Source organism: Phaseolus vulgaris, chromosome 4 (genome assembly GCF_051622355.1).
Source record: "Phaseolus vulgaris cultivar YP4 chromosome 4, ASM5162235v1, whole genome shotgun sequence".
NCBI lineage: Eukaryota > Viridiplantae > Streptophyta > Magnoliopsida > Fabales > Fabaceae > Phaseolus > Phaseolus vulgaris.
In genome coordinates, this window is record NC_143501.1 from 11,334,494 (window position 1) to 11,348,739 (window position 14,246).

At 30.5% G+C, this 14,246-nt stretch overlaps 2 protein-coding genes across 2 annotated transcripts; one reads left to right on the forward strand and one right to left on the reverse strand.

The window, feature by feature from the left end:
* The first annotated feature begins 330 nt into the window (after window positions 1–330).
* On the forward strand, window positions 331–2,279 carry LOC137837221 (GDSL esterase/lipase At5g33370). The gene is made up of 5 exons (XM_068646156.2): window positions 331–834; window positions 921–1,048; window positions 1,142–1,384; window positions 1,476–1,728; window positions 1,828–2,279. The coding sequence occupies exons 1-5, from the start codon at window positions 582–584 to the stop codon at window positions 2,061–2,063; spliced, it is 1,113 nt and encodes a 370-aa protein (XP_068502257.2). The 5' UTR covers window positions 331–581; the 3' UTR covers window positions 2,064–2,279.
* A 9,886-nt stretch (window positions 2,280–12,165) lies between these two features.
* Window positions 12,166–13,978, reverse strand: LOC137837222 (GDSL esterase/lipase At5g33370). Its single transcript, XM_068646157.2, has 5 exons — window positions 13,648–13,978; window positions 13,434–13,561; window positions 13,099–13,341; window positions 12,756–13,008; window positions 12,166–12,656 (listed from the first exon to the last, which is right to left on the reverse strand). Exons 1-5 carry the CDS (start codon window positions 13,898–13,900, stop codon window positions 12,421–12,423), a joined length of 1,113 nt encoding a protein of 370 aa, XP_068502258.2. The 5' UTR covers window positions 13,901–13,978; the 3' UTR covers window positions 12,166–12,420.
* Window positions 13,979–14,246: the final 268 nt, after the last annotated feature.

Here is a 14,246-nt window from a genome sequence, read left to right on the forward strand (position 1 = left end):
AACCATCATAAAAGTAAAAAAAAATACTCATTTCAAAAGATAATGGCATTTCTTAACTAGAAACCAAACATGTATGATTACATTTATTTTAAATACCCATTGAAAAAAAACAAAAACAAAAATTGTTATCATCACATCATATTTATTGTTTGAATAAGAAGTCTCCATTGATTAATAATATTCCTCACATGATACCTAAGACTACAACTACTTAGTTTTAGTTTCTCCATTTGAGTATCACAAGACAAAGTCTTCAGTAAAATTAATGATTAGAAAAAGTTATAGATTACCAAACAATAACGTGTAGGTAGCACCTTCCGTTTTCTGCTTGCACTTCAACGAATCAAACCTATCGCATTTATGTTTATGATCACAATGCCAACAATTTCGGAAGCAGAAGAAGAAACATCATTCAACTTTGATTAAAGAGCACCATAAATCAACCTCCAAAGCCAGTAAGATCTGTTCAATCAAAGGAGAAAGGTTTGTTATATAAAGCATGGAGTTCCTCATAATTCTCCATCCATAACCCAGAACTTCTTCTTCATTCAGTTAACTCACTCCAACAGGATCCTTTCAATATGACATCCTATTCAAATTTTGCTCTTTTGGCCATTCTTAGTTGTGTTATAGTAATTGGAAGCATTGTGTGTGGTGCTGAAGCAAGGGCAAGGGCATTCTTTGTGTTTGGAGATTCACTTGTTGATAATGGAAACAACAATTACTTGGCTACCACTGCACGTGCTGATGCCCCTCCTTATGGCATTGATTATGCTCCAACTCATAGACCAACTGGTCGTTTCTCCAATGGCTACAACATTCCTGATCTTATCAGTTCAGTTTACATATCTCTCTCTTCCCACATTCATCATTTTAAGTTTCATTTATATATATCTAAGTATGTGGTGTGTGTTGACCAGGTCAGAAAATTGGTGCTGAGTCTACATTGCCTTACTTGAGTCCAGAATTAACAGGAAATAAGCTCCTAGTTGGTGCCAATTTCGCTTCAGCTGGAATTGGAATCCTTAATGACACTGGAATTCAGTTTGTAAGTTCATTTCTTCCCACCTAATTGCTTCCCATGCACTTTTAAATTGGTGTTTTAAGTTTAAAAAAGTTGATGGCATGAAACATTTTGCAGGTGAACGTGATCAGAATGTATAGACAGCTAGAATATTTTCAGGAGTACCAGAACCGAGTGAGTGCTTTAATTGGAGCTTCACAGGCAAAGAGTTTAGTGAATGAATCACTAGTTCTGATTACAGCAGGTGGCAATGATTTTGTAAACAACTACTTCCTGGTGCCCAATTCAGCAAGGTCTCGCCAATATCCACTGCCTCAATATGTGAAGTATCTCATCTCTGAGTACCAAAAGCTTTTGCAGGTAACAACAACCTATTCAATGAACAAAAGGGTTATCACATAATGTCTTTTCATCACTGTTTCTCTCATATAGTCATGTATAAATGCTGCAGAGGCTATATGATCTTGGACCTCGGAGAATTCTCGTGACAGGCACAGGACCTTTGGGTTGTGTTCCTTCAGAATTGGCCCAACGTGGCAGAAATGGACAATGTGCTCCTGAACTACAACGAGCTGCAGAATTGTTTAACCCACAACTGGAACAAATGTTACTACAACTCAACAGAAAACTTGGAAAGGACGTTTTTATTGCTGCAAACACAGGAAAAATGCATAACAACTTCGTTTCTAACCCCCAACAGTTTGGTAATACATCACTCACCTCAACTATTTTTCTAATTACTTGGCATGATTTGTTTAAATAATGAAGCAATAGAGTAAGATTTGTGGTGTTAATTTGTGTAGGATTTGTTACGGCAAAAGTAGCTTGTTGTGGACAAGGACCTTACAATGGTCTTGGATTGTGCACACCACTCTCCAACCTGTGCTCTAACAGAGGAGAGTATGCATTTTGGGATGCATTCCATCCATCAGAAAAGGCCAACAGACTTATTGCGGAAGAAATCATGTCAGGTTCTAAAGCCTACATGAACCCTATGAACCTTAGCACCATCCTAGATTTGGATGCTATTACTACATGAAGACAAAACCAAGTCTATGCACTTTTGCTACTTTCATGATGCTTTTCGTTTATTACTATAAAATCGTGATTTAGTTTCATATTCCTCAATATCTAATTGGGGAGTTACAATTAGAGGAAGGAAGAAACTTCCCTTCTTCATAAAATTACAATGGAGAATTTGTCTAAATTGTTGGAACTAGTCAATATTGAAAAAAAAATGTTATTTTTACGCTTTGATTTTTTATATCTATATTTTTATAGCTATATTTTTTTTTTATAAATACTAAAAACTGAAAGGAAAAAACTCACTCCTAGCCTTTAATTTTTTTTTTCTTCGAAAAGAGGTGAAAAGATCTAATTCACATCAACAAATAATAATCACAATAGACGTATGTTTGAAAGAGCCAATTCACACCTTGACATTGATTGATAAAACAAGAACTAATATTTAGCAAGAAATAATAATGGTTTATAACGACAACAAAAAAATTTAACAACTTAAAATAAATAAAAAATCCTATTAATATATCGATAAAAAAAATTTAATCGACATTTGAAAAGTAATAATTTCAACAATGTCTTTGTATTAGTCAAGCCGATGACACCCTAATCAAAATCGAATGAGAAACAACCAAGATCAAAAACATAAATTTGAGAATATGAAGAATTTTAAATTCTTAATTTTGACGTGGAAATTGAATCTAAGCTATCCAATTACTCTAATGAAATTTTGGAATTGTAGGTTATATTATATCAAAAAAATTGCAAAAGTCTTTTCAATAATCAAGAAAGCATTAACCACTAGACCAAACAAATTCTTTGATCATATTATATTTTTATTATACTTATTATTATTAATATAATTTATACATATTAATATAATTAATAATAATAATAATAAAATAAATTATATTCATATTATTAATATTTATTAATATTATTAGTATTAATATTATATTCATATTATTAATATTAATATTGTTAATATTTTAATATTGTTAATATTATTAATAATAATAAGTATAATAAAAATCATAATAAAATTAAAGAATTTGTTTGGTGTAGTGGTTAAATTTTCTTTGATTACTGAAGGAACCTGAACCTATTGCTATCTCAGGATGAAGGGAGTTGGCTTTATTGCACATGGCAATGCTCTTTAAAAAGTTTAGAAGATCATAAGCTGGAGCTGGGAAGACTCAACGATGTGGATGAAAAAGGAAAAAAAAGAAAAATATTGCCTTGAAGGTTGATTCAGAGAAGACGAATACAAATTCAAATAATAAAAATTCGATACTTGTTAAAACAATTTCAAAGTTCTTGAGAAACAAGAATATAAATAAGGGTCGACAACTGAATAGGTTGAGTAAGAAGAGTGGTCAACCTTCAACATCATTTGTTATTACTATGGTACCTGAATGTCCTTGGTTAGAAAATAACTTTGTTGATAACATTAAGAACATGAAAGGTTTTAGAAAGAAGAAAGACTGTGTAGCTTGAGAGGATAATGCCTTCACTTTAACAAGTGTGTGAAGTAGTAGTGAGCAGAAAGCAAACCTTTGTTTGCTAGTTGACCAAAATTATAATGCTGAAAGGGTAATTGGTTCTAATTTTTCTAAGCATTCAAACTATGATTAACTTGTTGATGCATGAGGAAGCAAGAAATTAACTTTTTAAACAATAGAAAAAAGGTGAGAATAAGCGGTTAGAAAATAGAGGAAATAATTAGAAGAGGAAAATTCTAATTTCAAAATTGATTTAGAAAATTTGGAAATGAAATACAACAACTCCTCTTTCAACTTTGATACTCATTTGAAAGTTAAATTTTCTAAATATGAATCTTCCAAAAAAATTAGAGAAATAAGTAAAATTTGTTAAAAGAGAAGTAGCAAGACTAACAATTGGAAAATACAACCTGAATGTCATTCTTAATTCTTTAAGAGATGAGATGACAGATCTAGACTTGGATTTTTCATAATATTTTTCTCTGTTATGAAAAATGGACATATTGTTAACAAGTATTATTTCAATAATGTTGGAGTTCCTAAAGAAAAATTTGCTTAGTTTCCTAAAGGAAAAAGATGTGTGACTAAAATGAGAGGACATGCAGAAAATGTAAAAAATGACGGTCATTTTAGCATTAAAACATCGGTTCTCGGACTGTTGTGTTTCAGCATGTAGTCTATTCTCTTCAAGTAAAGACGACGATTATTTGACCGCCATGTTAAATTCACTCTAAAACGACGAATATGGTAAAAGTCGTCGTTTTATACCTTCTCATAAGTTGTATATATAATACATGCAAGAGTTATAAAACGACAGTTATTGTAAAAGTCTTTGTTTTATACCTTCCTTAAACCTAGCACAAATTGTTAGAATTGTAGGTCTTAAACAAGAGGGGGGTTAATTGCTTTAAAAGATTTCTTAAACTTTGAAGGTATAGAGAAAGCCAATGAAGAATCAAAGAGAAAAGAATCAAGTTAGCGAAGAAACAAATTTTTTTTATTCTTTCCATAAATTTAACTGGTTATTTATGCGATTCAACTGGTTGTTTCTATTAGCAGTTAATAAAAACAACCCAAAACAGATTTAAATGAGATTAAGGATAGAAAGAATGACACAGCAAATTTATACTGGTTCACTCTTATACCAAGAGCTACATCTAGTCCCCAGAAACTGCTAGTTATTCCACTAAGCAATCAACAACCTTGATTACAAACCACACACCAAAGAGGTGATCTTGAACCCTTCAAGAACATACACCTCCTTTGACAAACAACACACTACAAATCACAGAACACCCTCTGGATCTACACACAACACGTTTACAGAATTACAGTATTCAAGAGAGAGAAAGGATTGATGACACCTGATACATATTGAATTCAAAAGTTACAAAGCAATCATATTCCGCTCTTAGACAAATCAATCGAAAGTTTGAAGTAGATCTTGGAGAAAACTTATTTGAAAGATTTTAATCTGATATCTAACAACCAGGAGCGTAAAACTAATTATTATAAACTCCAAAAGACTGTTAAAAACATTTAATGAACGAGGCAAATCAGTTTTGAATCAATTAAAATTGAGTTACAAAACAAATTTTGTTAAGGATTTAAAAAAAAAACAATCGGTTGAAATATCGAAACAATTGATTGAATTGGTTTGGCAACAAAGTCAACCAAGTTCAAGCTTTGTCAAAATCTGTTTCAAAAATACTAAGTGTAAAACAACTGATTGAAACGATAAAACAATTGGTTGTTTTTCCACTTCTTTGTAAAACACTTTTTTTCAAAAGGATTTGATTTAAACCAACTTTGGATCCTAACTTAGAGTGGATTTACACAAGGAGCAACAAGACCTTCAAGCAATCCACATAGATTTGGAGACATCAAAGCTCTTGTTCAACACAGATGGTGCCCTAAAACGGCGGTTATTATCATAATTGTTGTTTTACACCCTCCCGAGAGGTATAAAACGACAATTTTGGTTATGATCGCCGTTTTTTATAGGATTTTTTTTAGTTCATTCTGTTTAATGTCAATTCTTATCTAAATTGACCTATTCAATTAAACCCTGCTAGCAAAATACATAAATTCAGAGAAATAAATTATATATATTGATAAAAATGTATTACGAACACTAATAACATATTCATATCTATCTATCTATCTATCTATCTAATTCCTACACTATTGATTAGTTATCCCAAACTTATAGAAATTAAGAAAATATGTGGCACAAGTATATCTCACATATTCTATGGTGGGCAAAGGTAGTGGACTCTCATCCGTAAAGAACTGCATTACAAAATAAGGTTCACATTAATTAGTGTTAAGATACATATATGTTAAAGAATTATAATGAATAATTTAAATATTATTACTTGCTCCCAATCCCTTGTAATGTATGCTCTTATAATGGTAGTCCTTCATTACATAATTTAATAGCCACACTCGTAGCCTCCCGGTTGTCTATTACACTATAATTCAATAGAAATTAAAAGTTAATATTGATAAACTATGAAAAGAGAAAGGCAAAAATTACAAACTTTTAGTGTCAACCACTTCAAATTTTGATAATTTGAATTGGATCGACCTTTGAGGATGTTATATCCACGCCATGAACTGATTAATACAAAAAATCGCATTAGTAGATGTTTATGTAACATACACAGTTAAGTTTATAGCGTACAAGACAAGTCTTATCAACTATGGATAAGACAAGTAATTGCCAATGACCCCTATATCATCCATGAAAAGAGTTAGTAAATATTTAAAACATGAAATAGTAATAATTGATGACTTATAATTGAACTTACTCATTAATATAAGGGCAAAGATAAAAAAAAATTTCCCTCTTTTCTCAGAGTGTTACTGATGTCATTGATAGAAACTCCAGAAAAATACCTACAAGTTATTAGTTAAAGCATAATCAATAATAACACAAAGTAAATTGAAATATAGGTAAAGATACTTACATTATTATTTATCACGATCTATATTTTTTATTAATTTTTTAATCTTAGAGGCATTTTGCACTGGCTAAGACTCGAACCCAAGCCCCAAATAATGTTACAAGCAAACTACAGCAGCCAGGATTCGAACTCAAGTCTTTCCAGTGACCACTAGACCAGACAAGTTCTTTGGTCATATTATCATTTTTATTATACTTATACATATTAATATAATTAATAATAATAATAAAATAAATTCTATTTATATTATTAATATTATTAATATTTATTAATATTATTAATATTTATTATATTTATTAATGTTATAATTAATATTTATTAATATTATTATTAACGTTATTATTAATATTATTATTAACATTATTATTAATATTATTAATATTATTAATATTATTAGTATTATTATTAATATTATTAGTATTAATATTCATATTATTAATATTAATTTTGATATAAATATACATTTTGATATTTATTGTGTGTGTATAGTAGTTTTATTTAACTTGAGTAATATTACTTTTATCCGGATATAGATAGATAGAGAGAAAAAGGAAGAAATTATATAATATTAATATAACTTTAATACTATAAATACATATATATTGATTAATATATTTCTTTATTTAATCATTAATTTTTTAAAACTCATGGTTAAATTTAAATTTACTTTCATATTATATATATATATATATATATTAATATAAAATTATTTGATATCTTATTTTCAAATATAGGTTATTATAGGTAGTTGTGAAGTTTTTGTTAGATGGCTATATAGGTGTTTGTATCTTACACTTCTTTTCTGATTTGAGATTCTTGTATAAGGATTGAAATATCCTTAAAATGTTTTGTTTAATTTTTTTTTATTCTTTGTCGATAAAAAAAATCTTATTTTCAAATATTTACTTACATAGATTAAAATTGATATAATGTATAATTTTTAAAATATTTTAAATTATAAATTATTTAATCACTTTGTCATTATGATTTATATATTAGTAGAAAGGGTTATTTAGTAACAACTTTTTACATAGATTTATGGAATAATTAATATAGTTTAAACTATAATGATATGCTAACTAGTAATCTGTATTAGAGATTTAATTAATAGTTAATGTAAAAGTCATCATTTTATGTTAAAAGATAATATTGTTTGTTGACAATATTCTTTACTATAACACACAAGTAAAACCAACTACCTATAATGAACTTAATTAAGTCAATATGATCGTAAAATAATAATTAATATGATAGTTGATTTTAATGTAATAGGTAATATGATGACTATGAGTATGACATATATTAAATTTGATTCATACTAATAGATAATATAATAAATTATGTTTAGATTCAAGTAGATTATAGATAAATTAAATGTGATTCATATGTTAATATTGTTAGTATTATTATTATTGTTAGTATTATTAATATTGTTAGTATTATTAATATTGTTAGTATTGTTAGTATTATTAATATTATTAATATTGTTAGTATTATTAATATTGTTAGTATTATTAATATTGTTAGTATTGTTAGTATTATTAATATTGTTAGTATTGTTAGTATTGTTAGTATTATTAATAATATTAATAATATTATTAATATTATTAATATTATTAATATTATTAATATTATTAATATTATTAATATTATTAATATTATTAATATTATTAATATTATTAATATTATTAATATTGTTAGTATTATTAATAATAATAAGTATAATAAAAATCATAATAAAACTAAAGAATTTGCTTGGTGTAGTGGTTAAGTTTTACTTGGTTGTTGAAGGAATCTGGCTTCAAATCCCATTCACTGTTAATTTTTTATTTTATGGTGCTTATATTTACATACGGAAAAAATCCGTATGTAATGTTGATTTTACATACGGATTTTGATCCGTATGTAATAATCTGTATGTAATTCGCGTTTTTCTTGTAGTGGGTGTCCAGCTACAAATTCTAACAAATTTGACATGTATATGTACAGTGACATGTCAGTGTCTCTTTCAAAAAATGTATAATCTCACGGAATGTCCATAGGGTCTTGACCAATCTCTTTAGCAGTTGCTGCTAAAGAAGCTATAAGATCGTCAATGAGAACCTCATGCTTCTTTTTTGGACTTGGTTTCTAATGAGATTTCTACAAGATAAAAAACATTTGTATTAAATTAGATGTAATATATAAATATAAATTAATATAATTAAATGAAATTATTATCGAAGGTTCTGGTATAATTCGAATGAGGTGTCTGGGTCAAGGCTATGAATGTCTGAAATGCATCGGCCACAGTTGTTACCTCATCTGAAGGTAGTGGAACATGAGCATCAACTACTAGTACTTCTTCTACCATTACCTTCACCACATTAGAGGAGAAAGGAACATTATGTAAGGTGGTTGCCTCTTGATAGACTTTTCCAAATGGACACCACCTGAGGAAAAATGTCGCCATCTACCAGTAGCTGGCATTAATTGGCATATCTGGCCAATGACATCCCCCTTGATGTTGTAGGAGCTGCACAACTCCCTTTTGTGCTATTGGAAGCGGGACTAACATGTCGCTCAAGCGACTCAGAACAATGTTGTTGCAATACAAACTCCTGTCACAACTCTAGTTGCACGCATACAATCTCCTTTCTCATCTCCTTCTTAATTCTTGACGTATCTTACTCGTTAGTTCAACTTTGGTCTCTAAAGCGGCGAAGGAGGATGAGTGTCGTGGTGTAGCTCCGAAATAATTTTTAATTCCAACCCCTTTTCTAGCTGCATGTACATGACCATGGTGCTCTGACTGTCCAATTGCTTCAACCAGGATATCTTTACCACCTTGAGGTACAAAATTACCTTGGGTGCTTTGCTAAACCAAGGAACCCTACAAGAGACCAAAATCATATAAGTTTTTAATATAATTAATGCTTTAAAATAAATGAAAAAGAGGATAAAAATAACTTACAATTTTTTATAAGACTATTCGTGATTGCTCAGAACTATATGCACCCGACTTTTAAATTTGGGTCATCTTCCATTTTTCGTGGCAGGAAGGTGGTGATGGAGGTTCACTGACCCCTGTATCAATCTCAGACACAGTCCCCTGTCTGGATTGCTCCTTTTCCGTCATCAATGATTGTTCAAGTTTTCGATACCCCGAACGAGACATTAGGTGCAGAGTAACATCATTTAATGTTGTGTCTTAAGCTTTCTTCTAACGATCCTATCATAAATGAAATAAACAAAGTGAATCAAATAATATTAAGTTATTAATGTTATGATCTATAAATAAATAGTTAAGTAACTTCACTTACCAACTACTTTTCAGATTCACGACTTTGAACAAAAAGACGTCATGTCTCTTCATCAATATTGTTGTACTTTAAATAAGGGTTTTGGCCTTTATAGCGGCCAAAAACATAATTTTTTGCCAGTGTTGACTTAAACTAACGAAATTTAATGCCGATATTAGATATAATCTTTGATCTCAGCGGTTCCACATTAGGGATCTGCAAAATAATATCATGAAATTAAAATTGATCAATTAATATTAAAAAGCAATATATGATAATAATAATTAAAATCGACCTCAGACACATCATCGCATGAATTAATTAATATGGAGAGCCTCTCACGAGCAACAACTCCAAGATAGGTGCTGAAAGTCTAAGCATCAGAACCAAAAGCCACTTCAGTGTTGACGTCAATGTTGACAAGTGTCTTCTCACCACTGGCACGTCTCAATGAGAGACGTTGTAGTCTAGTACGTCCTCTGCTAGCTCGTCCGAAAGGGGGATTAAAAGAAATTGGAGTCTGATCGTCAGCTATATCTGTGTTAAAAAATTAGGTAATAAACATTAGTTAAATTGCAACGAAAGAAAATCATATAAAACAAATACATAAAATTCTAAATTTATATTATAAAAAATATTTCTAAATTTGTTATCATAGTGGGTTGAATGTTAATATGTAAATTTTTTCATTGTGGTCTTTACGGGTTGCATGTACATCATCAACTACATCGTCATCTTTATTCATTATCATTGGTGTGAATGAACGAGGGTCACCATTTTCAATATCATCAATAGTCTCCCCTTGTTTTTTCCCGTGTAAAACGACATACCAATGTTCTAACGTAGGATCTTTGATGTAGAAAACCTGAGATGCTTGTTAAACCATTACAAATGGCTCATCTCTACAACCTATCTTTCGAAAGTCCACTAATGTGAATTGATTTTGTTGAGATTATGAGAGTCTCAGTTCATGAGCGGGGTGAATTGTACTAAGGAAAATTTTCAAAAATATACTCTTATAAGAAATCCTGACAGAAAAAGAATAGATCGATTAAAGGAAAAGGCGTTGTGAATTTATAGTCGTAAATGGGTCTTTTTGCACTAGTGTACCAAGTATAGGTTTTTACTTAATTGTTTTTTTCGGGAGTAAAGGTAAAATTAATTTAAAGATTAAGATAGTTGTTGCAAAATAAGGATTAAACAATCAAGGTAAACATATTCTTTGATGATAATAAATGTATAAATGTCTTTGAATGAGCATAAAGCATAAGTAAATGAACATTTGTGTTGATTGATGATGTTTTCAAATGTAAACAATATGTAATATTGTTTTATAATTGATTGTTTGAGCCTAGAATTTGTTGCGTTTCACTGTTTTAATTGATTGTCATAAATAATAATCGATTAATTGGTTACAATCCTTCTGAATATTTCTAGTTCTTATTGTTTTAATTGATTGCTAGAGATAATAATGAATTATCTAGGTCTGATTACACGTGTTTTAAAATGAAGAATAATTCAACCAATTACCATTAAATTTTATTCGATTAATTAATGCCATTGTCATTGTTACACTTGATGTAAACAACTATTTTCTCAAACATCAATTTGATTGATTGAGGTAAGTTCGTTTTAATGATTCAAATGATTATATTTTTTTACTATAAATACTTTTTTCAAAAGGATTAAACATACCTTCGTTATTTGCTTGGTTAAGATATATTTTTTGTTGCATCATTCATTCCTTCCTTCTTAAAACCCTCTATCAGTGGTTTCTCCTTCTCAGTCAAAAAGATCGAAGAATGTTGCTATCAAGAGAGGAAAAACTTTTGTAACTCCAAAACTTCTAGCCCTACTTGAAGGCTAGATAAAGTGAAAAGGAAATGAGAGTTCAAGAATTATTTATTGTATTCCTCTTGAAGTGATCTATTAGTAGAACATATCCTCCTTGACTATGTTTAGAAGTTAATTTACTTATTCTATCTTGTATATTGTTCTGCTTGTAATTGACGTATAAAGATAATAAATTTTAATTATTCTAAGGTTGAATAGGTAAAACTAAGAAGTATCAATTTTTTATCCAACACCTATGTAAATATGGTCCACTCATTCCAATATTTATACGGTATGAAATAATAAGTAATATAAAAATTTAAATAATTAATTTTAATTTTGGTCAGATTCCAAGATCAAATCACAAAGCAAACAGAACCATCCAATTCTAAAAGTTTCCAAATAAATCCTTTTTTTTTAATTCTATTCGATTATTGAATTTTTGGATAATTTTTTAGTTATTTTAACCAGTTGAGTTCCAAACACCCATAATTATTATGTAGAAAATAAAAATAATGAAGGTAACAAAAGATACATAGATAAAATATTTAAATTTTTTAAGGATTAACAATTTGAAAGAAAAGCTAATTAAGAACTCAATGGAAAAACAAAAACATACTTAAGCCATGACTATTTAGTAGTACTTTCCTATAGTTTTGTTCCCCACTTATATGAAGGAATACAGTAATCACAATTACAAATTAATAAACTAAAACAAGTAGAAAGCGAGATGCCATGAACTAGCATCGAGGGCCAATAAAAGTGTAACGAATGATCATTACTGTGTATCTTCATGTGGTGATAGCATCCAAAGCGAGGATGGTGCTAAGGTTCATAGGGTTCATGTAGGCTTTAGAACCTGACATGATTTCCTCAACAATAAGTCTGTTGGCCTTTTCTGATGGATGGAATGCATCCCAAAATGCATACTGCCCTCTGTTAGGGCACAGGTTCGACAGTGGTGTGCACAATCCAAGACCATTGTAGGGTCCTTGTCCACAACAAGCTACTTTTGCCGTAATAAACCCTACACGAATGAACACCACAAATCTTACTCTATTGCTTCACTATTTAAACAAATCATGCCAAGTAATTAGAAAAATAGTTGAGGTGAGTGATGTATTACCAAATTGTTGGGGGTTAGAAACGAAATCGTTGTGCGTTTTTCCTGTGTTTGCAGCAATGAACACGTCCTTCCCAAGTTTCCTGTTGAGTTGAAGTAACATTTGTTCCAGTTGTGGGTTGAACAATGCTGCAGCTCGTTGTAATTCAGCAGCACATTGTCCATTTGTGCCACGTTGAGCCAATTCTGAAGGAACACACCCCAAGGGTCCCGTGCCTGTCACTAGAACTCTCCGAGCTCCCAAATCATACAATTTCTGCAATATATATATTTATCACTGACTATATACAGTGATGAAAAGACATTATATGATAACCCTTTTGTTGATTAAATAAGTTGTTGTTACCTGCAAAAGTTTTTGGTACTCAGAGATGAGATAGTTCACATATTGAGGCAGTGGGTATTGGCGTGACCTTGCTGAATTGGGGACCAAGAAATAGTTGTTCACAAAATCATTGCCTCCTACAGTGATGAGAACAAGTGCTTGATTCACCAAGCTCTTTGTTTGTGAACTTCCAATTATAGCACTCACTCGGTTTTGGTATTCTTTAAAATACTCTAGCTGTCTATACATTCTGATTACATTCACCTGAAAAATGTTTCATGCCATCACCTTTTTTAAACTTAAACATCAATTTAGAAATGCATAGGAAGCAATTAACTGGGAGGAAATGAACTCACAAACTGAAGTCCAGTGTCATTAAGGATTCCTATTCCAGCTGAAGCGAAATTGGCACCAACTAGGAGCTTATTTCCTCTTAATTCTGGACTCAAGTATGGCAATGTAGACTCAGCACCGATTTTCTGACCTGATCAACACACACCACATACTTACATATATATAAATGAAAGTTAAAAAGATGAATGTGGGAAGAGAGAGATGTGTAAACTGAACTGATAAGATCAGGAATGTTGTAGCCATTGGAGAAACGACCAGTTGGTCTATGAGTTGGAGAGTAATCAATGCCATAAGGAGGGGCATCAGCACGTGCAGTGGTAGCCAAGTAATTGTTGTTTCCACTATCAACAAGTGAATCTCCAAACACAAAGAATGCCCTTGCCCTTGCTTCGGCACCACACACAATGCTTCCAATTACTATAACACAACTAAGAATGGCCAAAGAAGCAAAACTTGACAAGGCTGTCATATTGAAAATGAACCTTTTGGAGTGAGTTAACTGAATGAATGAAGTAGTTCTGGGTATGGATGGAGAATCATGAGGAACTCCAGGCTTTATATAACAAACCTTTGTCCTATGATTTTGTACAGATCTTACTGGCTTTGGAGGTTGATTTATGGTGCTCTTTAATTAAAGTTGAATGATCTTTCTTGTTCTGCTTCTGAAATTGTTGGCATTGTGATCATAAACATAAATGCGATAGGTTTGATTCGTTGAAGTGCAAGCAGAAAACGGAAGGCTTTACACGTTATTGTTTTGTAATCAATAGCTTTTTCTAATCATTAATTTTACTGAAGACTTTATCTTCTGATAT